Source organism: Chinchilla lanigera, unplaced genomic scaffold, assembly GCF_000276665.1.
Source record: "Chinchilla lanigera isolate Chin_1 unplaced genomic scaffold, ChiLan1.0 scaffold00021, whole genome shotgun sequence".
NCBI lineage: Eukaryota > Metazoa > Chordata > Mammalia > Rodentia > Chinchillidae > Chinchilla > Chinchilla lanigera.
In genome coordinates, this window is record NW_004955422.1 from 24,876,051 (window position 1) to 24,900,447 (window position 24,397).

At 40.8% G+C, this 24,397-nt stretch overlaps 1 protein-coding gene across 3 annotated transcripts; it reads left to right on the forward strand.

Moving 5' to 3' along the window:
* Positions 1 to 289: 289 nt before the first annotated feature.
* On the forward strand, positions 290 to 20,385 carry Dsn1 (DSN1 homolog, MIS12 kinetochore complex component). 3 transcript variants are annotated; one of them, XM_013514023.1, is made up of 11 exons: positions 290 to 469; positions 1,970 to 2,015; positions 2,326 to 2,793; positions 5,760 to 5,833; positions 7,269 to 7,341; positions 12,813 to 12,900; positions 15,055 to 15,114; positions 15,923 to 16,000; positions 18,508 to 18,652; positions 19,125 to 19,212; positions 19,865 to 20,385. In XM_013514023.1, exons 3-11 carry the CDS (start codon positions 2,466 to 2,468, stop codon positions 19,966 to 19,968), a joined length of 1,038 nt encoding a protein of 345 aa, XP_013369477.1. In that variant the 5' UTR covers positions 290 to 469; positions 1,970 to 2,015; positions 2,326 to 2,465; the 3' UTR covers positions 19,969 to 20,385. The 3 variants fall into 3 exon arrangements, with proteins under 3 accessions (XP_013369477.1, XP_005384791.1, XP_005384793.1); XM_005384734.2 differs by having other exon boundaries at positions 2,473 to 2,793; XM_005384736.2 differs by lacking the exon at positions 2,326 to 2,793.
* The last annotated feature ends 4,012 nt before the right edge of the window (positions 20,386 to 24,397 follow it).

The following is a 24,397-nucleotide window of genomic DNA, read 5'->3' on the forward strand; positions in this document are numbered from 1 at the left end:
CCCTCTGATGCACTATATTCTTTCCACAAGTATCCCTCAGAACCTCTGTTTTTGCATCAGATATGTGGACGGAGGCAAGTAGGGTGCAAAGAATATGCAAAGAATATGTACCACAGAGTGCCGCGCCAAGAAGCTGACTCCCCGCACGGGGTGTGGCCGGTCAGGCGGTGACGTGGCCGTGGAGATTCCCGAAGAAAGAGCCGCACGGCGCGCAAAAGCGCCAAGCACCGTGTACGCATGCGCCTAGCTAGACACAGTCGTTCTGCGCGCGCGCGCCAAAGGACCCCCGGGATACGCATGCGCCATTGGTTGGCGGGTGTTTTGCAAATGGCGGCGTTGGTGTGTACCGTGCAGTGCGTACTAGGCTGACTCCTGAGAGGCCCCATAGGTCCACAGGAGGTGCAGTGGGTGACCTGGGACTTTGCGTTTCTGGAACAGAGGCTCTGGTCTGAACCGGCGTCGCTCTGAGGTCAGGAAGTCGCGCATTCCTGGCAGGATGTGGTTCCACTCGTCCCCTTACCAGTCTCTTGGCCTAGCCCAACCCACCGCGTCGGCAGCTCCCGACTGCGGGCGCTCGGGGCCGGGTGGGGGTGAGAGTAGGGGTGGGGGCCGGCGACCTTCTCCCACCCGGAGTGGGAAGGAACCTGAGTTGAGCCAAACCTCCCCCTCGGGCGGAGTCGAAAAAAGAGGCGCGGGGTGTGTGTAGCTGGGTGTTTTTCTCCCCTCTGAATCTCAGGCCCTTTGCAGAGTGCAGTGTGTAATAGTGCTTAGAGTTGTGAAAAGGATTAAACGGGATAAGAATGTGAATAAAACGCTTAAATGGCACAGGTCTTGGGGGATAAGCGCTTACATGACAATTTTGCAGTTATTATCCAAGCTTGAAGCTATGTTACGGTCGTACCGATTGTGGGGATTTATATACTCGAAGGACCCTTCGTTCTTTTTCCTTTCATTGTTGTCGGTAAAGATCTGTTCATTTCTCCTTATTAAGCACCCTCACAATGTAAGGTGTCTGCTGGGAGGGGGAGGGAGATAGTATGGAAATGAAAATGACTTGGCTGTGTCCCTACCCTCTTCAAGTTATCTGACAGGGGGCTGGGTATATAGCTCAGTGGCATAAGCGCCGGTCCGGCAAGTGCAAGGTCGTGAGTTCAATCCCTGGTACCGGAAAAAAAAAAAAAAAAAAAAAATCTGACAGCCCTGGGAATACAAATGCAGTCTGCCTGGGAGACGGCTATGTAAACAGATTTTACAGCTAGTACTAGGGTGTGCAAGGGGTGTGACCACCAAACCTGACAAAGAGAAGTATTTAAGCTAGGTTAGGGAGGATGCATATGTTTTACAGGTTAAAGGACAGATGTGTACAAAGGTTCAGAAGTGGTATGGAGAATATAAGTGGCAGGAGGGAGCCTGAATTGGGACCCTGGTACTCCCTCAGGAAAGTGTTGAATACCGTTGGGAAAAACCTCTGCAGCTGTCTAGAGCACGGATTGAACTGGCGCAGTGTTTTATACGGAAAAACCAGTAGAGGGTGATTATGGGGCCAGGAGAGAGCAGAAATTATCAAACATCAACTAACCTATGAATAGTGGGAAGGGAAGACAGACTGAGAGAGACTTGGTAGAACAGATAGGATTTGGGGTTGGAAGAGATAAGCATAAGAAATTAAGAATAACATTTCTAGTATAAAACCAAATACGTCCTCATACCAACTGCATTAGGGAATGAGGGAATAGTTAAGTACAAAATAATTGGGAGAGAGAGTATGTGTTAAGGGAGATAGTATTTCCAGCAGTGAGTTCTGTAGAAAATCAGAATAGGGGGCAATGACCCCTGCTACAGTCTTTGTGGAGGAGAGAAAACAATTTAGAAAGACTGGAAAGCACAGAGGCTGTTCTGGGAGAGTTACACCCCAAGGAGGCTAGAGCTGATACATGAAGAACAGATCTCTTTATTTTTCTATTTTCAGAGTTTTCTACCCAGGATGACTTCCGTCACCAAACAGAATGTAGAAGGTGAGTATTACAGTGAAATTCAGTACCTCTTGAGTTCAGTCTTATGAGTTGCAACTAAATCCTTTCCTGGCTCTGGTGGATTTGAAATGACAAACTCATGTATTTACAAAAATACGCTCTTGGTGTTTCTTTCTTCCTTCCTTTTCTCCTTTCTTTCGATGGGATCTTGCTTCCTCTGTTGCACAGGCTGGCCTCAGACTCCTGGGCTCAATCCATTTTCCTGTCTCAGGCTCCCAGGAAGCTGAGATTACAGGTGCACGCCACTTTGTGGGGATTTAACTTTTTTCTCTGTTTTTTTTTTTTTTGGTAGGACTGTGGACTGAACCTAGGGCCTCACAAATGTTAGGCAAGTGCTGTGTCACTGGGCTACATTTCCTGCCCTTTATCCATCTTTTTGCTTAGATACTTAGTTGTGGGTTTGATTTTGTATTTTGACTTTTTTTATAACAAATGCCAGAAGAAGAATCAGTGACTTCTAAGACTCGTGATCATCAGTTGCAATCAAGTCTCCACCCTGTGGAAGTGTTTACTAAATCATCTGCCCCCCTGGAGATGACTCAGAGCATTGCAAAGGAAAAAATTCATCTTACCTCCACCCCTGAAAGAGGAGGACATTGTGATGTCAGCCACCAGGAAGGACTTCAATCCAGGTCCCTTCATTTGTCCCCTCAAGAATATCCTGTCCATGATCAAGGCAGGAGGCAGTCCTGGCGGCGGGCAAGTATGAAAGAAATAAACCGACGGAAGTCACTGCCACCTTTTCATCAGGGCATCACAGGTGGGGTGCTATATATGTAAGACAGGTTTCAGCTTGCATGTAAGAGGCAGTGAGGAATGACAGCAAGTGTAGTGGAATAGGTGTGACTGCTGTTTTCTATCTATGTGACTGAGCAGATCTCTTCACCGCTTGGATCCTCAGCTTCTTCATCTGTAAAATGGAGAGAGTATTACTGATCACATGGGGGTATTCTGCATTTATAGTTCTGATATCACACACCTACTGTTTAGTATTATTCCTTTTGCATCATATTAGCTGCTATGAAAAGAAATTCAGATTGCTAATTGTTCAACACTCAACCCTGGCTAGTATAATAAGCATTTAAGAGTCCTCCCATGGCTTTCTGCCCATACCCTAAGGTGGAACAGAAAGTGGATAGGTTAATAGCTGATTTTAGCCTTTGGCTTTGTGTGTGTGTGTGTGTGTGTGCACGCGTGCGCATGCCCACGTGCATGATTCTAGGAAAGTCTTCGTAATTGGAAATAACTCAGGGAAGTTGAACATGAAAGTATCTAGAGTGGAGGAGTTGGAGGTGCTGCTAAGTGGAGGAGTGTGTGTTTAGTATGTGTGATGCCCTAAATTCAGTCTCCAATACCAAAACAACATCCCGAAAAACCTAGCATGAAACATAGGGTTTTGTTTTGTCTTTTCGTAGTATTGGGAATTGAGCCCCAGGTCTTCATAATGAGCTACAGCACCAGCCCTTCTTTATTTATTATTTTGAGACAGGATCTCACTGAGTCACTAAGTTGTCCAGGCTGGGCTCAAACTTGTGGTCTCCTTGCTTCAGACTCCTAGAGTGCCAGGCTTACAGGTGTATGCCATCACACCTGGCTGAAAATGCAGTTTTTAGGGATATCATACGTAAATGTGATTTGTTTTTTGTTTTTTTTTGAAATAGGGTCTTGCTGGCCTTGAACTCATGACACTGTGTCTGGCCCTTGATTTGGTATGATTTTGTGCAGATTTACACTCATAACTATATCTTAGTATCAAAGTACAGTATATAATGTGGGAAATCTAGTGTGATCCTCAGCAGGTTACATAACTGGAAGTGAAAAAATACCTGTTTTATTTTTTATTTATTTTTATTTATTTATTTTTTATTTTTTGTCTTTTTGAGACAGGGTCTTGATATGCAGTTTAGGCTGGCCTTGAGCTCATTTTGTAGCCCAGGTTAGTCTCGAACTCACAACAATGCCCCTGCCTCAGCCTCGTGAGTGCTGGGATTACAGGCGTGTGCCATCACGCCCGGCAAGAATACCTGTTTTAGTAAGATTGTGTGAGGATTAAATGAGTTGATATGTAATATAATGTGTGTACGTAGCACATAGTAAATCCTCAAATGTTAAGTTATTGTGACTATTTTAAGTATTATTGTACTTTTAGGTGGTCTGATGTGTAGAAGGTAGCCTGGGTAAAACAAGCCACTTAGCATATCAGAAAATTTCTGCCACAGTGCCAAGATCTGCCAAGAAATCAGTAGTAGTTTCCCAAGATTAGCCCTTCCTTCATCTCTATTCCAGAGCATTTTTATAACAACTCAGTGTAATAAGATGGACTATTTTTGCTGGGTGTGACAACACATGCCTGTAATCCCAACACTCAGGACGATGAGTCGGGAGGATCACTGTGAGTTTTAAGCCAGCCTGGGCTAAATAATGAGTTCAAGGCCAGCCTTGAACTCTTAACATAGCAAGACCCTGCCTCAAAAAGAAAAGATTGTTTATGTTTCCATTATTCCTGGCCACCTGCCAAGTTTTACTTGTTGTAGGCAGGCAGAATCCTGTTTTTCTTGACTGAGAGCAAAAATCAAGAGAGGAGACAAGAACTTTAGAAACATAGCGAGTAGAAGCTGGAGATCAAAAAGAGAGATAGGTCTAATAATTCTAAAAGCAAACCTCCTTTGCTGGATAATAATTGCTTTAAAAACAGACCTAATTAAAAAACACTATCTACATCTTGTATGAGGATTTAGTGGGATAATTATATAAAATGCTCACCCAGTTCAGCCTTGTTGTTCACTGAATGATACTGAGCAAGCGATCTGTTGCTCAGCATTTGCTTCTTATTGTCATCTGTCATCAAATGAAATTGATATGATACTTGCCTCAAAGTGTGTATAGAATTTATGAAAATGCCTTTTACAGAGTAAGCGTTCAACAGGCATTAGCTGTGTTAATTAGGTCACTACAGAGAGGCAAAAACACTGGGAAAAACTGATCTTGGTGGCAGACATGGGTTTGAATCATGAGTTCTCCAGTCTCTGGCTCCAAACAAGTCATTAAAATGGAGCTTAATAGAATTTTTTAAAAAACTTTTTAAGACAATGTTTTAAACATACACAGTAGTACCTCTCAAAAATTTTCAAAGGTTTTTAGCTCCTTGCTTTAGTGAATAAGAATCAAAAGCAATTGAATCATTTTTTAATCTACCTTGTTTAACAAAACTAGATTTTTGCGAGGTGTGGTGGTGCACGCCTGTAATCTCAGCACTCTCTAAGCTGAGGCCGAAGGATCACTGCAAGTTCGAGGCCAGCCTGGACTACGAAGTGAGTTCAAGGCCAGCCTAAACTGTATAGTGAAACCCTGTCTCAAAACAAAAACAAAAACAAAAACAAAAACAAAAAAACCCTCCAAGGTTTAATGTAATGTGTAAAAAAGGTTCTCATAGCATTACATTTAGATGCTTAAATACGTCAATATTCCTTGGTGATCCTGGAAAAATTAAAATGTTCCCTTTAATTAGAAAAGGCTAGGCTGGAGTTACAGCTCTGCAGCACCACACCTGCCTGGCAAGCTGACTTTGAGTTTGATTCCTGGTACCAAAAAAAAAAAAAGAGAGAGAAAAGAAAAGAAAAGGCTGTTTCTTGCCTCAAGTTGGATTACATCAAGAGAAAAAATTTCCGTTTGTTACTTTGCTGAATAAGTAATCAGTTCCTAACATGGGATAATATCTTATGTTAGAGCTCAGCAGGTCCATCAGTGTCGACTTGGCAGAAAAGAAGCGGCTTGGAGCTCTCCTGCTTTCCAGTTTCCAGGTGAGATTCTCAAGATTGGAAGATGCTTTCATTTTATTTACTTGATATTTTTATTGTTAATGTAGCAAATTTAAAGAAGTATTAATACTATGTGATGAATTCATTAAAAAAATGTTTCTTGGGGGGCTGTGCATGCGTATAATCCCAGCACTTGGGAGGCTGAGGCAGGAGGATCACTGCAAGTTTGAGGCCAGGCTGGGCTCTGTAGTGAGTTCAAGGTAGTCTGAACTACACAGTGAGACCCTGTCTCGAAAGAAAAAAAAGTTACTTTCAGACTGAGATTAATTTAAAAGCTAGATTTAATCTGAGTTGTCTCTTTAGACTAGTCCCATTATTGCTAACTGAGCTGCTAATATTTCCCCGGTATATTTGCCCATTTATAGCAAGTAATGGGAACTTAAAGTGAGTAAAGGTAAAAAACCTGAATTACTGTATCATAGGTAAGTATTTGAATTCTGATTATAGACTAAGCCAATATATGATTCATATTACACAGTTTTTCTTGAGCTGGGCGTGGTGGCACATGCCTGTAATCCCAGCACTCAGCAGGCTGAGGCAGGAGGATCGTTGGGAGTTCAAGACCAGCCTGGGCTACAAAGTGAGCTCAAGGCCAGTCTGAACTGCATAGCGAGACCCTGTCTCAAAACGACCAAAAATAAATAAATAAATAAAAATATTATACAATTTTTCTTAAAGTTATATTGCTTATTGTATAGTTCACTGGTGCTTTTTTCAGTTTAGATAAACAAGTTATTTGTGTGAATTAAATGACCATTTTTTTCATCAGTGAAAAATCAAAATGTATATAGTCTGAGCAACAGTGAGTGTTTTTTCCTGAACTAGTTATTTATATGAAAATTCTTAGGTAACACTGGGTATGGTGGCCCATGCCTGTAATCCTAGCAGTTGGGAGTCTGAGGCAGGTAGATCTTGAGATTGAGGCCCACCTTGACTACATAGCAAGTTCAAAGCCAGTGTGGACAACATAATGAGGTCCTGCCCCAAAAAGAAAAAAAAGTCATAGGTAAAAAAATTAAATCATGTTATAGTTTCACTGTTTGCTTGCTTGTGTATGCCATACTGGAGATTTGAACCCAGGGCCTTTGCACTGCGCTATATCCCTAGGCTTTTTATTATTTATTTTGAGACAGGGTCTCACTAAATTGTTCAGGCTGACTTGAATTTAGAATCCTCTCTGCCTCAGAGTGCTAGGATTATGGGCATGTACCTTGCCCAGTTTAATTAAATTAAATTTTAATTTTTCTTTTTTGGTACTGGGAATCGAACTCAACCTCACACTTACCAGGCAGGCACTGTGCCACTGAGCTACATTCCCAGCCCTAATTTTACATTTATTAAATGTAAAATTGCATGAATTTAGGACTGGCTTGGAAAATTTGGGTTGTTGTACTAAAAATGCTTTTTTTAAATTTAGTTCTCAGTTCAGAAACTTGAACCTTTCCTAAAGGACACTCGGGGCTTCAGTCTTGAAAGTTTTAGAGCAAAAGGTAAGTCGCTAAGAATAGATGAGTGAGCTTTGGCTCTGACTTATACCCTCTTTTAGGTTCATCAAAGCCTCATTATCAGGGTCAACATTTACAGGAGCTGATGCCTCATAAAACTCGCCCCTCTTCCCCTTAAAGATGTATTTAAAAATATAAGAACTAGGCATGGTGGCACATGCCTGTAATCATAGTACTTGGGAGTATGCCTGTAATCCTAGTATGTGTGTGTGTGTGTGTGTGTTTGTGTGTGTGTTTATGAAGCTCAGAAGATATGAAAGTGAAAAGTAATCCTTCTGCCCCAACCCATAGTCTGGGCAGAGGCAACTTTGTAGGCACCAATCCCCAAAGGCAACTACAGGTAGCAGTTTCTTGTATATCCTTGCAAAGATACTGCTTTTCCAAATATGAGTACATATTCTGTGAACTGTTTTATACCTTCACTTATACCTGCCTTTGGTGCTGGAGATCAAACCCAGGATCTCAGGCATGTCATGCAATTGTTCTACCACTCAGGTACACCCTTAGTCCAACCTTGGCTTTTTCTTCTTTTTTTTTTTTTGGTACTGGAAATCAAACTCAGGACCTTGCTTTTGCCAGGCAGACGCTTATGCCGCTGAGCTATATCCCCGGCCCTTGACTTTTTCTTCTGGAGCTAATACATCTTTCACCTTGTTCAGTGTCACACATAGGGAGCTACCTTGACATTTTGGTAGCTATACTATATCCCATTATATAAATGAACCATGTTTGATTTAATTAGTTCTTTGCTGATGGACTTACGGGATTTTGTTTTGTTTTGTTTTTTGTGGGTTTTCTTGTTTTCTTTTCTTTTTTTTTTTTTTGCCTTTTGCTACTATAATGAATACTTTTTTTTTTTTGAGGCAGGATCTTGCTATATAGTTCACGCTGGCCTCAAATTCATATAATAGTCCTGCCTTAGTCACCTGAGTGCTGAGGTTATAGGCATAAAGCACCAATCCCATCTGAATATTTTTACACATCCTTTTTGGTATATATGCAGGTAAAAGTAGAATTAACTAACTCAAATAAAATGATAGGAATTGCTAGGTTACCTTCCTAAGACAGTCAGTTTATTCTTTCCCCAGCAGTGTGTGTAACTATTTATTTTTTCATAATCTCAGCAACACATTTCATTAAAGTTTGAGGAGGAGTAGTGGCATTCGATCTTCTCTAATTTCTTGTAGAATTCAGGAGTGAATCCATCAGGACTTGGGCTTTTCTTTGTTAGTAGCTTTTTAATTACTTCTTCAATTTCATTTTCTGATACTGGGTTCTTTAGAATTTTTATATCTTCTTGATTCAACTTTAGTAATTCATAGGTATCTAGGAATCTGTCCATTTCTTCTGCACTTTCCATTTTATTAAAGTACAGCTTCTTGAAGCAGGTTTGTCTTCTGGATTTCTTCAGGATTCATTTTGATTCACTTTTCATCCCTAATTGCATAGATTTGAGTTTTTTTTTCCTTTTTTTGATAATGTTGGCTAAAGGTTTGTCTTATTTAGTCTTTCAGAGAACCAACTCTTCAATTCATTGATTCTTTATATTGTTTTTTTTAGTTTCAGTTGCATTAATTTTGGCTCTGATTTTTGTAATTTCTTCTCTCTTTCCTGCTTTGAGTTTAACTCATACTTTTTTTTGTTTTGTTTTTTTCCGGTACTGGGAATTGAACTCACGACCTCACGCTTGCCAGGCAGGCGCTGTGCCGCTAAGCTAAATCCCCAGCCCCATAACTTACTCTTTTTTTGTTAGGAGCTTGAGGTTCATTAGGTTATTTATTTGAGCTTGTTCTGTTTTTCTAATGTAGGAATTCTCCACTATAAATTTCCCTTGTAGGACTGCATTCATTATGTTCCATAAGTTCTGGTATATTGTATTGGCATTATCATTTAATTGTAGAAACTGTCTTTATTTCTTTTTTAATTTTATCTGCAACCCATTGGTTGTTCAGGAGGGTCTTACTTAATTTCTATGTGTTTATGAAGTTTTTGTGGTTTCTTTTGCCATTGATTTCCAGTTTCATTGCACTATGATAATATGAATGGGATGATTTGAATTTCTTTGCTGGAACTTAAGCATGTTCTATGGGGCCGTATGTGGTCTATTTTGGAGAAAGTACCACATGCAGCTGAGAAGAATATATATTCTGTTGTGGGGTTGAAGATTAGATGTTTACTAGGATCCATTTGTTCAAAGATTTGGTTCAGCTATGATATTTCTTTGTTGACTTTTTTGTCTAGTGGATCTGTCTATTTGTGACAGTGGGGTGCTGAGGTCTCCCATTACAATTTCATTAGTGCTTCTTCGGTTTTTCATATCCATTAGTGTTTTGTTTTTTGTTTGTTCTGTCTTTATGAGACAGGGTATCACTGTGCGGCTCAGCTTGGTCTTAAACTCACTTTGCAGCGCAGGTCAGCCTTGAACTCACAACAATCCTCTTGCCTCAGCCTCATGAGTGCTGAGATAGTATTTGTTTTATATACTTGGGTGTGGTGGTATTTGGTGCATATATATTTATGATTATTATCTCTTCTTGGATTGTTCCCTTATCAAGTATGTAGTGACTTTCTTTGTCTCTTCTGGTCAATCTTGGCTTGAAATTCACTTTGTCTGCAGGTAGAGTAGCTGTACCTGCTTTTTTCTGGGTTCCTGTTGCATGGAATATTGTTTTCCCATTCTTTAACTTTCACTCCATGAATTTCTTTTTGAGTTAAATGTGTTTTTTGTGTGCACTATATTTGTTGGACCTTTTTTTTTTGTTTTTTTTTGGACTTTGTTTCTAGATCCATTCTGCCAATCTGCTTCTTTTCATTGGTGAATTGAGACTATTTACATTGATGGTTACAAGTGATATGTATTGGCTTATCTTTGTCATGTTATTTTCCTGTTGCTGGTTCCCTTTCTTTCCTGTTTTTTTTTTTTGTGTGTGGTTTTTTTTGAAACAGGGTTTTGATATGCAGTTCAGGCTGGCCTTGAGCCTTGTAGCCCAGGCTGATGTCAGACTTGCAGAGATCCTCCTGCCTTAGCCTCCTGAGTGCTGGGAGTGCTGGGATTACAGGCATGCACCACCATGCCCAGTTTCCCCTCTGTTTAATTACTTGCCTTACCTGGTAGATTCATTATATTGGGATTCATGGAATTGTTGATTCATTATATTGGGATTCATGGAATTGTTGTCTTTGTCGTCTTTTTCTAAAATACCCTTGCAAACATTTTGGAGTGCTTGTTTGGTGGTTGAGTTTTTTCAGGTGTTTTTTGTCATAGAAGTATCTTATTTCTCCATCATTTTGTTTTGTTTTTTTTGTTTTGTTTTTTGAGACAGGGTCTTGATAGGTAGTTCAGGCTGAGCTTGAGCTCACTGTGTAGCCCAGCCTCCCCCTTGAACTCTCAGTGATCCTCCTGCCTCAGCTTCCCGGGTACTGGGGTTACAGGCATGTGCCACTATGTTCAGCTCTCCATCAATTTTGAAAGATAATTTTGTGGGGTACATCAGTCTGGGTTGGAGGTTTTTTATTTTAGTGCTTGAAATACTTCACTCCAAGCTCTCCTTAAGAGTTTATGTTGACTTTTAGCAAGTTTCATCAAACTTCTAGATTTTCTTATTATTTGATAGATGATAGAAGGTATTATGTAGTTTTTATATATGTTCTTTTTTTCTTTTGGAGAAGATAGGAATGTTTTATGTTTTCATACTTCTTTCTCCTTTCTTTCTTTCTTTTCTTTTTTTTTTTTGGTTTTTCTCTGGTACCGGAAATCGAACTCATGACCTTGCACTTGCCAGGCAGGCACTGTCCTTTCTTTCTTTCTTTTTCTTGCCTTTCTTTCTCTCTGTCTCTTTCTTTCTTTTTCTTTTTTTTAGATTAGATACTGGGAATTTAACCCAGGACCTTCACACTGAGCTACATCCCCAGGTCTTGCTAAGGTACTAAATTGTTCAAGCTTGGCTCAAAGTTGTGATCCTCCTGCCTCAGCCTCCAAGAGTGCTGAGACTGTAAGCATGCACCTTAACTTCCACCTTTTATACTTTTGTATAAAAGAAGCCATTTGTACTTGCTTTTCTGTGCGTTGTCTACTTGTATCCTTTGTTCATTTTATTTTATTTGGGGTGGGGTTGAGACAGGGCCTCACTCTGTAGTTCAGGGTGGCCTTGAACTCACTGTGTAGCCTGAGCTGGCCTCAAACTTGCTGCAGTCGTGCGTCAGCCTCTAGGGTGCTGGGATTATAGGTGTGTGCCACCATGCCCAGCCCTTTTTCTCAAAAAAAAAAAAAAAAAAACAAAAACAAAATCTAGGATGTTTGCTCTTTTGTATTGCTTTATAGGAACTTTTTATGCAGTATGGAAATAGCTATTTCTCTGATATGTAATAAATATGTTTGTTTGTTTTTTGAGGCAGTGTTTCACTACATAGTTCAGGCTGACCTTTGAACTCACTATATAGCCCAGGCTGGCCTTGAACTCACAGTGATCTGAATGCTGGGATCACAGGTGTGCACTACCACAACCATCTACAAATATTATTTGAACTTTCTAGGAAGCAGCTATTCTTCTGATAGCATAACTGCACAATCATCCTGATCAGATATACTTCCTGATTAGCCACTTTAAAAGCCCAGAAAATACATGAACCCAGACTTACTTGCCAGCTGAAATTGTTGAGCTCAGAGTTGCACCACAATTAGAATAGATGATACAAGAGTTATCTTGATAAGTAATTAACATTGCCTCTTGGCTTTTTTTTTTTTTTTTTTATCTTAATGTAATAGTGGTTTCTTCCAAATCTTATCAGAGGCCATATTTTATTGAATGTCCACATAACTTTTATTTGCTGTCACTGTTGCCTGACTTATAAATGTCTTCACTTCTAGTGCCTCTAATTTATATCTCTTGAAAAAAGAGAAAAATAATTAACAGTACAGATACACTTTTTAAAGTAGTACTTTTTTTACTAACCAAGTAGAAAAACACCTATAAATGTCATAAAGAAGTGTTGTCATCCATTTTATCTATATGAGGTAAAAGATAAAATCTTCCTTCCTAAAAAACTTTCTGCATACTTAACATATTCCCATTGGCTTGAACTGTCAGTGGTACATGCATGGTTGTCCCATCAGATGGCTTGTACCACTCAATGGTACACCAGTGGTTCAGAGCCCCGACAGTGAGACATATATATTACGGCCCCATCTTGAATGTGTTAAACCATCTTTTTGGGTGAGTGAGAGGGGCAGAATGTAACAGGAGATCCTAAACCTGAGAACTCTTAAGCATCTGTCAATTTTTTGTTTTGTTTTGTTTTTCTTTTTGGTACCGGGAATCAAACTCAGGACCTTGCACTTGGCAGGCAGGCACTTATGCCACTGAGCTATATCCCTGGCCCCTTACTCATCTTCATAGGTAGCTAATTGTGAAAATTTATATCTTCCTTATTCTGTAACATGAATTTATTCTCTCTAGCATCTTTTCTTTCTGAAGAGTTGGAGCATTTTGTAGACAGCCTGGAAAAAGATGGAACTCTACAAAAATGTTTTGAAGATTCAAAAGAGTAAGAGCATTTTTTCTATTCTAAATTAGAGCTGAATTAAGACTTTTCACTATAATTATGTAGTTGTTCATTTATTGAACAAATATTTCCCTAGCATTTTCTTATGGGTCTTTTAGATGTTGGGATTATATTGAAAAACAAGGTAAACAATACTGCTCTTGTCATATACTGTAATAGAGACAATCAAACACACAGAAAATATGATTTCAGATAGTGATAATCTAGGAAGTCAACAAAAACGACAGTGATTTGAGGGTGTAGGTAACTTTATCAAGAATGTTCCGAAATCGCTCGTGATTTGTCCTTTGGATTCAGATGTGAATGGTTAAGAAGGAACGAGCCATGAAAAGGTGAGGGGAAAGCATAATTGAGGTCTTTGCTAACTGTGCATGTTTCTTGGCTCTTGGCAAGCAAGAATATTAGCAGAAATTTTAAATCTCACCCCCAGGTTGGTAGGTCCTCAGATGTGAGGCTATCACTAGCTCCCTAGTTTTGCCCTATAGCAAAGCATGTACTTGGATTTACATTAACAATTTTAAGTTTGGCCTTCATGAAGTTTACTGTCCCACAGTTCCTTAGGAGTGTCATTTCTAATCAGAAAGTAAAACATTTCAGATTCATTAACATAGCATCTCTTTTAATGTAGTATATTTAGGAATAGGCTGCTACATCTCACAGATGGATAGATGGTGAAGGCTGTGTAGGGGCTGGGGATTTAGCTCAGCAGCAAAAGCGCCTGCCTGGCAAGCGCAAGGTTGTGAGTTCGGTTTCCGGTACCAGAGAAAAACCAAAAAAAAAAAAAAAAAAAAAGGCTGTGTCATAGGCCTTGGTAGAAAAAGTAATGGTGGCACTACTGATTCTTTTTACCATATACAGTACCAAGTAGATCTGTAATACTTTGACATTTTCAGTACTTCTTTTTTTTTTTTTTTTTGAGACAGGGTCTCATCATATAGTCCTGGCAGGCCACAAACTTGTGGCAATCCTCCTGCCTCAGCTTCCTTAGTGCTGAGATCACAGGTGTGCACCACTGTGCCCAGCACTACTTGATTCTATTCTGTCAGAATTAATCACCCAACTGAACTAAGCTGTTAGATAGCAGTAGCAATCAAAGTAGGTAAAGTGGGCAGGATCAGAACGTGGCCTTAAATGTGAGGTTAAGGAGTTTTGGCTTTTTGTGGGATGGGGTGGGGCTCAGGATTGAACCTAGGTTTGCTCTACCAATGGATTACTCCCCACTCCCTCTTTTTTTTTTTTTTTTTTTTTTGAGACAAGGTCTCACTGAATTTCTCAGGTGGGGCTTGAACTTGTGATCCTCCTGTCTCTGCCTTTTTTTTTTTGTCTTTGCCTTCTTAAGTGCTGGGTTTATAGTTGTGAGTTACCATTCCCAGTTAAACTTTGGCTTTTCTTCTTTATGCTGGAGATTGAACCCAGAGTCTTTACGTTGAGGTACATTCCCAGCCCTTTTTATTTTTGTTTTGAGATAAGGTTTTACTAAGTTGCTGAATTGCTCAGGCTCAAACTTGTGATCCACCTGACTCTTACGTCACAGTACTGGGATCACAGGTGTGTGCCACCTTATGCAAAGGTTAATTTGGCCATGATATGAATTAGAACAGATGAGAGAAACAGAATGAAAACCACTTAGAGCCAAGTGTGGTGGCACACACCTGTAATCTCCACACTTGGTAGGTTGAAGCAGGTGCAGCACTGTAAATTCAAGACCAGTCTTGGCTATATAGTGAGTTCAAGGCCAGCCTGAACTACACAGCATGACGCTGTCTCCAAAAAAATCAATAAAAACAAAAAATAAGCCTGGTGTGCTGATGCACACCTGTAACCCTAGGACTTGGGAAGCTGATGCATGAGGATCACTGCAAGGTTGAGGCCAGCCTGGGCTACGAACAGAGTTCAAGGCGAGCCTGAACTGCATAGTGAAACCCTATCTCAAAAAAGACAAAAAAAATTAAAAAATAAAAACCACTTAGAAGCTACTGTCTAGTGGAAAAGTAAGATAGAGTCCAAGAATATATATTTGTTGAAAGAAAAATTTTATCATGTTTTACTGCCTGTAAAATTATGTAGGGCATTGTACTAAAAGCAAATGTTTCTTGAAAGATTTATATTAATCTCATAATCATATCTATATTCCAGAAAAGCATTAGATTTGAATCTGGAAGCATCAGTAGCTGAGATGAAGGACTATATAACAAAGTAAGTGAAAATGAGTGAACCTTTGTTGGAAAATCTAAATTCACTTTCCATCTGGGGAAGATAAACCTGGGAAAAATTAATAGTAAACATAATATTCAGTGCTAGTGAATCAGCACTGAAAATTAGAAGGCTGTATATTGAGATGTTCAGAAGTTCTGTGATGACTAATTTCTTAGGACGGTGTCTAAGGGATAAAAGTGTTAACTTGATTTTAAGAACTCATGTTTTATTTGATTAAATTAATACCTCTGGCTGGGCTTGGTGGCATATGTCTGTAATCTCTGCATTTGGGAGGCTGAGGCAGGAGGATCACCGTGAGTTTGAGGCCAGCCTGGGCTACATAGTGAGTCCAAGGCCAGCCTGAAGTACATAGCGAGACCTGGTCTCAAAAAATAAATAAATAAATAAAATTAATAAAATTAATAGCCTCTGGATCAGTCAAGATTTCTAATCCTTTAATGACCTCTGTGTACATTTTTATAACCAGCTTATGTGCCTAATGTACTAAGTTGTTCAGAATGATGTGATCTAAAGTTACTTGGGGCGGGGGATGTAGCTCAGCAGCTAGCGCCTGCCTGGCAAGCATGAGGTAGTGAGTTTGATTCCTGGTGCCAAAAATAAATAAGTAAAAATTATTTAACTTAAGCTGGGCATAGTGGTACACCCTATAATCCCAGCACTTGGGAGGCTGAGACTAGAGGAGCTCTGTGAGTTCTAGGCCAGCCTGGACTACACGGCAAGACCATATCTCAACCACCACCCTACCCCTGCAAAAAAACTTAACTGAATTTTTTCTTGGATGCTGTAGGTTCTCTTTAGAACAGAAGACTTGGGATCAGCTCTTGCAGTGCTACCAGAAAGAGGCACTACCAGAAGAGACATCCAGGTTAGAGCTGTGAAATGGAAATAAAAAGCTATCTTTTTAACATTGTGAAATTTGGTTTGAGTTTATTTCGGTTCTTGGTAGCACAGATTGAATGATGAGTCCTTACTCACAATGTAGTCACCTTACCAAGACTCTGTGTATATTAGTACTCTGACCGTAAATGGAGCACGAGTGAGAAGGAAGGGAGAGTTGGTAGGACTGTTTTCAGTGTTAGAACAGAATTACCTCTTCTGTGTCCTTGGCTGCTGTTTCACATCCTCAGGAAGACAGTACATTTCTGCCTTGCACTTGGCCATCTGGGGCTGGCCCAAGAACTGTAGTCAAGAGACACATGGCTTTTTTTTTTGAGACAGGGTCTCACTATGTAGCCCAGGCTGGCCTTGAGCACGTGGCAGTCCTAGTGCTGGGATTATAGGCATGTGCCTCTACCCCCAGCAGTACATGGCCTTTGAGCTGCAGAAATGAGAAGACCTCTGGCCGTGGCCTTCATGGAGTCACAAATACATAGAAGAGACTGGTAGGGGAAGGTATAAGTAAAAGAGGACTTTTTTCCTTTTAACCTCCAGCACCGCCCCCTCCAGGGAATAAACTCTGGGGCTCATACATACTAGGCAGGTGCTCTACCACTAATCTATATACCTAATCCCTTTTATTTTCAGTGAGTTCACTATGTTGATTAGGCTGGCCTGCAGCTTACAATCTTCCTGCTTAATCTCCAGGTACCTGGAATTATAAGTGTGTACCACTATAGTCAGCTAAGAGAGGATCTTAGTCTTAATCTTGGAAGCAGAGGAAAATAGGGAAGTGCTAGATTTGGTTTAGTGGGCATCTGAGCTAGTAATTTGAAGTCTTTTTTCTCCCAACAGAATCTTAGCCAAAAACCCAATTATCAAAAAGTAACCACAACTTTAATTGCAAAAGTGGCTTCACAATGCTGGGGATGTGGCTCAGTGGTGGAGAGTGCTTGCCTAGCATGGATAAGGCCCTGAGTTCAATCCCCAATACCACAAAAGAAAAAAAAAGTGGCCTCACAGTAGAGGAGGGCTTTAAGTAACCTGATTTGAAAATCTTCCGCACTCCAGGGAGGAATGGGCATCACTTACTTTAGTCACTTCATATTTATGAAATTGATAATGTGTAAGATGGGAGTTTCAAGCTGGGAATAGTGGCTCACTCCTATAATCCCAGCTACTTAGGAGGCTATGGCAGGAATTGGAAGCTTGAGACCAATCTGTGCAATTTAGCAAGATCTTGTCTCAAAATAAAATTTAAAAAGCCTGGGAGCTGGGCGTGGTGGCACACACTTGTAATCCCAGCACTCGGGAGGTTGAGGTGGGAGGATAGTTGCAAATTCGAGACCAGCCTGGGCTACAAAGTGAGCTCAAGGCCAGCCTGAACTGCATAGTGAGACCCTGTCTCAAAAAGACCAAAAAAAAAAAAAAGCCTGGGGATAGCTCAGGGTAGAGTCCTTGTCTTGTACGCACAAAAGCCCAGATTGAGTCCCCTGCTTTGTACACATACACACACAATTAAGGCAGCTTGAGAATAAAAGCTTTGTGGCAAAGTTTATAGATTAAGAAAAAGCATCTTAAAGTCCACTATCTCTGTTCATATCCTGACCTGATTACCTACTCCTGAGTTTTATGACCTTCAGCAAATCACTTAATCTATGGAATGTACGACTCCTTGTTTGAAAATAGGGATGATGGCAGTACCCAGCTCACTGGGTCATCATATTAATTGATGTTAAATGGACTGTGGCCAGCAGCAACTTTAAGCATCTAAGAAGCACAGTAAATTGTAGTAGTTACAAAAAGATTGTCATTTTTTATGACCTCTCCATCATAGCAGTTTTTTTAGGTAACTGAGGTAGATCAGCATTTATTTTGGTAAAAATGATCATAGACAGTGATTTGGATAGCAAGCTTTGGCCTCGCTCTACCCCAAGTGTAGTCTCTTTTGTATGTGGACCATGCTTGTTAAGTAGAGTTAACTGGGTTGAAGGTTCTAGCATTTCCCAGAGTCTCGTGGTATAAAAACATTAATATTAGGTGGGCACAGTATCACATGCCTGTAAGCCCAGCACTCTGGGAGGGTAGGAAGTAGGATTGCAGGGTTGAACCCAGCCTGGGCAATTTAGCAAGACCCTGTTTCAAAATAAAAAATATTTAAAAATAAAAAAAAAATACTAAAACGGGCTGGAGATGTAGTTCAGTGGGAAGGCCATAGGTTCCATCCCTGGTACTACAACAAATAGTAATACTGAGTCACTATGTCAGAACCTCTTAGCAAGGTGAAGCTCAGTGGTAGAGTACTTACCTAGCATGTGCAAAGCCCTAGATTCAATCCTCAGCACACCAAAGGGCCTGGGAGTGGCTATACCTAGAGCAGGATAGGAGGCTATTGATTCAGCTTCATAGGAGGTTTTCTTCAGAAGTGATCTTTGATATCTTTTTCATAAAATGATCATAAAATTCTTTGAAATCTCTTTTTTGTTTGGATTTTAGAGAATCAACTGAAACCAAAATTACTGAAGTTAAAGTGGAACCGACATACCTGAGATCTTCCCAGAGTAAGGTTCTTGACACAAAGCCTGACTACCAGAAAATATTACAGAACCAGAACAAAGTCTTTGATTGTATGGAGTTGGTGGTAAGTTGGCTCAATGTTATTTGCTTAAGCTGTCCAGGTTTGCTACCTTTTCATTTGTGTTAGTTTTGTATCTCTGACAAAATACCTGAAGTAACCACTTTATAAGAAGGAAATGTTTATATTGGCTCACAGTTTTAAAGGTTTGCCTTGGACCTGTGCATGGGCATTAAATACCCTCAGTCAGTTTCCTTCCACTAGGGCTTCTTCATGGCAGTACCCAAACAGAACTAGACCGCATGGCATTATGCTGGTAGGAGTCCTAGAGTCAGCCTTCTGGGGCATAGAGCTGGTAGGTGAAAAAATGAGGTGTGGCTCAGGAGGAACCAATAGAATGTCTGGCATAAGCATTCCAGACTGAAAGGACAGTAGGCCCAATGTTCCACTCTGCGCTTGGGAAGAAGCCTGCCTAAAGGATTTGGGGAACTTCAGGGAAACCAGGGAATCCTGAAGATTAAGGCTATCTTGTCTGCAGATAGATGAGCTGCAAGGATCAGTGAAGCAACTGCACGCTTTTATGGATGAAAGTACCCAGTGCCTCCAGAAGGTGTCAGTACAGCTTGGTAAGTGTGTCTCTTGAGACCAGGGCTTGGGCTGTTAGATCTGTTAGCCTTTGAGAAGCATGTGTTCCTGAGGGTAAGACCTACAGGAGATGATTTGTTTTTCTCTCCATAATAAGGAGTATGTTGATGGGAAATTTCTAGACACAAATTCCAAAAGCACAGTTAAAGTGAGAATTAAATCCCCACGAACTCTGTTGTTTTAGCAAATTCAAGACTTTAAAAATACCCACTACAGCAGGGCATGATGGCACAAACTTACAGTCCAGCAGTCAGGAGCCTAAGGCAGGAGAATCTGCACAAGTTAAAGGACAGTGTGGAATACATAGCCATTTCCTATCTCCAAGCAAAAAAAACAAAAACCCACTGTCTTTACCTCTTAAATTTTCAAGAATCAGCAACCACTGACATAACTGCTTTGTAGCTTTTCCTGACCTCCTCCAGCCCTAAATGACTTGCTCCACATGCCTTTACTTTCTTATTGCATCGTACTGTAGTAGCTGGCTTCCCTGTCAAGACTGCCATCTCCTGGAGGACAGAGACTTAATTTGTCATTGTAATGCCCTTCACCACCTGGCACAGCACCCACACAGTTTTCAATAAATTTTATGTGAATTCAATTAAAATTCATTTGTTTGGCTCCTTTTTTTTGCAGAGAAAAGAAGCATGCAACAATTACATACTTCACCTGCCCGAAAACTGCTCAGACTTCAGTTACAGAACCCGCCTACCCCTTACTGCTCCGGATCTTATCAGTGACCTTGCTCAGCTTTTCTACCACAAGATGTTCAGAGGGTAAAACTGGGAAGACTTCCCCGGCATGTGGTGACTGCGTGGCAGTCCGAGCCGGGGGGCTCTGTTCTTTGCTTTTAAGGGTAACTTCCTAGCTGTAAAGCACTTCATCTTTTTTGAGTGATAGAATTTATGCATACAAAAGAACATTGCCAAGACACTTCCTAGGAATGTGCAAAATGCTTGAAATTTCCTTGTGAGGTCACGTTCAAGACCAGTGGCCCATTCTTTTTAAATACCCTTCATGGTCAGATATCTTATCTTACAAAGATATTTTTCAGGTTTTGAAACAACCCAAAGTCAGCCGGGTGAGGTGGTGCACGCCTGTAATCCCAGCACTCCGGAGGCCGAGGCAAGAGGATCGTTTAGAGTTTGAGGCCAGCCTGGGCTACAAAGTGAGCTCAAGGCCTGCCTGAACTCCATAGCGAGACCCTGTCTCAAAAAACAGGAAAAAAAAAAAAAAAGACACTACATAGACAGCTGGCTTGATGTGCTAGTAATCACATACAGGGTGCCAGGAAAAAGAGGTCAATCATATTAATTGTTTTAAAAAAGAAAATCTTTCATTTTCTATGGAGTGCTTGGAGAACCCAGTATTTTTTGTGTGTATGTGTGTGATGCTGGGGATTGAGCTCCAGGGCTTTGCACATGCAAGGTCAGTGCTCTGTTACTGAGCTCTTACCACCAGGCCTTTAACTGTTCTTTTAATTGTTAATAATCTGCATTATAAAATTACATGTAATTAAGGTTTTCCTTGTGCGTTTGTGTATTGAGTCTATACAGTTTTTTTTGCAGTGCTGGGAATTGAACACAGGGACCTCAGGTATGCTAACAGTGCACTCTACCACTGAGCTACGCCCTTAGCCCCTAACAAAACTTAAATGCAGAGAGCGTTTAGAAAATAAAGTTCTGTGCTGAAATAAGCAGTAGTGTAAACGTAAGTCTCACCACCTATAGCCAATAAAATACCAACTAATTTTTTGTTAATGTTTTCTATAGTTTCTGCCTATTAATGGGACAAAACCCATTTCATTTAATTTCCTGTTTGCCCTGAGAATATTCGCTGGCTGCATTTACCCCACGATAACTCATGAGTTATATTCCTAATCACACCTCCAAGGTTTGCTACAAACTATCTTGCTGTTACTATTTTCACATTCCTCCAATATATCACTAGTTTTTGGAAACAAAAGACATTCTATTTATAGCATTCTGTTATGATGGTATTTATATTACAGGTAGCTAAGTTAGGTAGAAATATAGTCAGACAGGGCTAGGCCTTCAAGATGGAGGGACATAGGCCCGGTCATTCTGTCTTTATCTTAAGGTTTGGCCTTCAAGATGTACTTATGGACTGTACTACCTGAACTGCATAGTGAGACCCTGTCCAAAATGTAATGTGAAAATAATAAGATGAAAACACATAACACCTGTAATACAAAAGATGAAAACACATAACACCTGTAATCCCAGCACTTGGGAGGCTGAGGTGGGAGGATTGTTGTAAGTTTGAGACCAGCCTGGACTACAAAGTGAGCTCAAGGTCAGCCTGAACTGTATAGTGAGGCCCTGTCTCAAAAAGACCAGAAATAACCCTACACATTATAACTGGCCAGAAGTACATCTGTTGGAGGCCAAGTCTTAACATAAAGACAGAATGACCAGGCCTACGTGCCTCCCTAAGGGATAAATGGTAACATCTGGTCCAATAAAATCTAGATAGACGTCAGTCACTTCAGTGGGTGGCCAAGACCCCCAGACACATCCCTTCCTGAAAAGTTGTGTTTTCTTTGGTCTTTTTGGACAAGGTCTCGCTATGCAGTTCAGGTTGACCTTGAGCTCACTTTGTAGCCCAGGCTGGTCTGGAACTTGCAATGACCCTCCTGCCTCAGCCTCCCGAGTGCTGGGATTACAGGTATGAGTCACCATGCCCAGCTAGGTTCTTTGTTCTTTTCATGTACACTTGCTGCATGACTTGGTTCTCCATTGGATCAGTATTTCTTAAGTGGCTGTACTTAGTGGTTGGTCGTAGTTTTGTCTCATGTCGTGCCCACCTCGTAATTTTGCTCTATAAAACTTCCTCTGTGAAGTCGGCTCATTGGGAGACCACTTGGGACTTCTGTCTCTCTCAGGAGCTATGGCTAAATATTTCCTACTCTGTTGTTCCTTAGAATTAACTCTTTGATTTTGGGGAGCATGAACACGGTGTATCTGACATCTGGCAGGTTGGGAGTTACATTTCCCTGGTAACATTCGGAGGTCTGATATCATTCCTATGTCATTTATATTCACAAAATAGAGTAATTCTCAATCACTGAAAATGTCAAATCCTAGAAGACTTTGCGTTCCTCAAAGAGCGTGTTTATGTAAAGGTAAATGAACCCTGGCAGTGTGCTGCACTTTTCCTAAATGGGAAATGGGTTAAACAACCAGTCAGAATCTTAAAGTATTTAACCTTGGCCCAAGCACCTGTTGGTGAGAGGCTACACCTCCTTACACTGCACTTTATTCATTCAGACCTTACTGTGTCCCTGCTGCCTGCTGGGCACAGTTCTGGGAACTGAGGAGAGCAGGGAACACAGGCACAGGATCTCCGTGATGCTTACAGTCTTCTGAGACACGAGGAACACAGTGATACTGCCATCTTGGGAAGGATGAAGAAATGGAACAAGTATTTCAGGCAAAAACAGCATTTTCAGGGGCTGGGGATTTAGCTCAGCGGCACAGTGCCTGCCTGGCAAGCGCAAAGTTGTGAGTTCAATTCCCAGTACCGGGGAAAAAAACAAACAAAACAAAACAAAAAAACCCCAGCATTTTCAAAGGCTCGTGAGGAGAGTGGAGCATTCTGAAGCACTGAAAAAAGACGTAGGAAGCAGAAATGCTAAGCACCAATGAAGAGTGGCCTGAGAATTGGAAACTGAAAATAATTAGAAGGCTTAAGAAGACAGTAAGCCAGGCATGGTGGTGCACGCCTATAATCCCAGCACATGGGAGGCAGAGACAGGAGGGTTTTTTTGTTTTTTGGATTTGTTTTGGTTTTGGTTTTTTGAGACAGGGTCTCACTATGCAGTTCAGGCTGAACTTGAATGTGCTATGTAGCTGTGGTTGGCCTCACACTCACAGCAATCCTGCCTCTGTCTCCTGAGTGCTGGGATTTCAGGCATGCTAGACAGAATTGTTGAGTTTAAGGCCGGCCGAGGCTACATAGTGAGATCCTGTCTCAAAAAAAAAATGATTAGAACTTTCCTTTTTTGTGTGTGTGGTGCTGTGGACCAAATGCTAGGCCTGGCACACATTAGACAGGCTGAGTGTTCTACCACTGAGCTGTTGCCCCAGCCACAGGGCTTTATTTTGAAAAGGTCACTATAATTGCTGTGTGGATAATAGAAGCTAGCAAGGTATATATGTGGGAGACCAGTTAGGCTACTGCAATAGTAGAGGTGAGACTATTAGGTACTAGATGTTGACAGTGGACGAGGGGGTATGAGTCCCAGTGCTGCTCATGGTGCCCAGAACATAGGTAGATGACCTATGTGTTAAAAACCCAACTCTCCTACTTCCCAATTATAACTGAGAAAGTCATTTAATCTTTTTATCTGTAAAGTGGAATGATAAAATTTATACTACAGAGATACTGTAAGGATTCGATTAAACAATACAAGTTTAGAACAGTGGTACCAATTTGTTGCTGAGGATAAAAGCTTGAACAGCTAATGAAATAAGTTACTAGTTTAATTTGGGATACCAAATGGAGAATTCTTCTAGACTGTCCAATGTACAGGTGGAGAAGTGGGTAGAAAAAATCAAACTAGAGAGAAAAATTGTTAAGTCTAATTATTGAAGGCTAGAATGGGTGATACTGTCCAAGTAGAACAAGAATGGAAATTTTAGTCTCTAGGAAAGCCAGTGTTTAGGGACTAGGGATATAGCTCAGTGTCAGAGTGCTTAGTGAGCCCTGCGTTTGATCCTGAGGATGGCAAAAAAGTAAATAAAACCTAACGTTTAAAACTAGATGAAGCCCAGACTGGTGTGCCTAGTGTGTGATCCCAGCACCTGGGACCTTGTTACGGCTTATAGCGAGGTGCACTTACAAGTGGGGCTCTTGGAAGGTGACTGGATCATGGGTGTATAATACTGGCCTAGTCTACTAATGAGTTTATAGCTGGGTAGGAAGTGAAACCTTGAGGTGAGTGAGGGACCTGGGATGGCATATATCCCTCCCCTCTTAATGGCTGCTGCTTCCTGCCTGCCATGCCATAAGCTCTTTCTCCCCTGCCATTTTGCTCTGCCATGCCATGCTACCTTGGAGCCAATAGAGACTATGGATTAAAAACTCTACAAACTGTAAGCCAAAATAAACTTTCTCCAAGATAAACCTTCTCCAAAATAAACTTTC

Bases quoted from the DNA above. Each gene is read 5' to 3' on its own strand.
- Dsn1 (XM_005384734.2), top strand. From the start codon at position 1,985: ATGACTTCCGTCACCAAACAGAATGTAGAAG. The intron at 5,834-7,268 runs GTGAGATTCTCA...TTTTAAATTTAG, and splicing joins TCCTGCTTTCCAGTTTCCAG to TTCTCAGTTCAGAAACTTGA. The intron at 19,213-19,864 runs GTAAGTGTGTCT...TTTTTTTTGCAG, and splicing joins GAAGGTGTCAGTACAGCTTG to AGAAAAGAAGCATGCAACAA.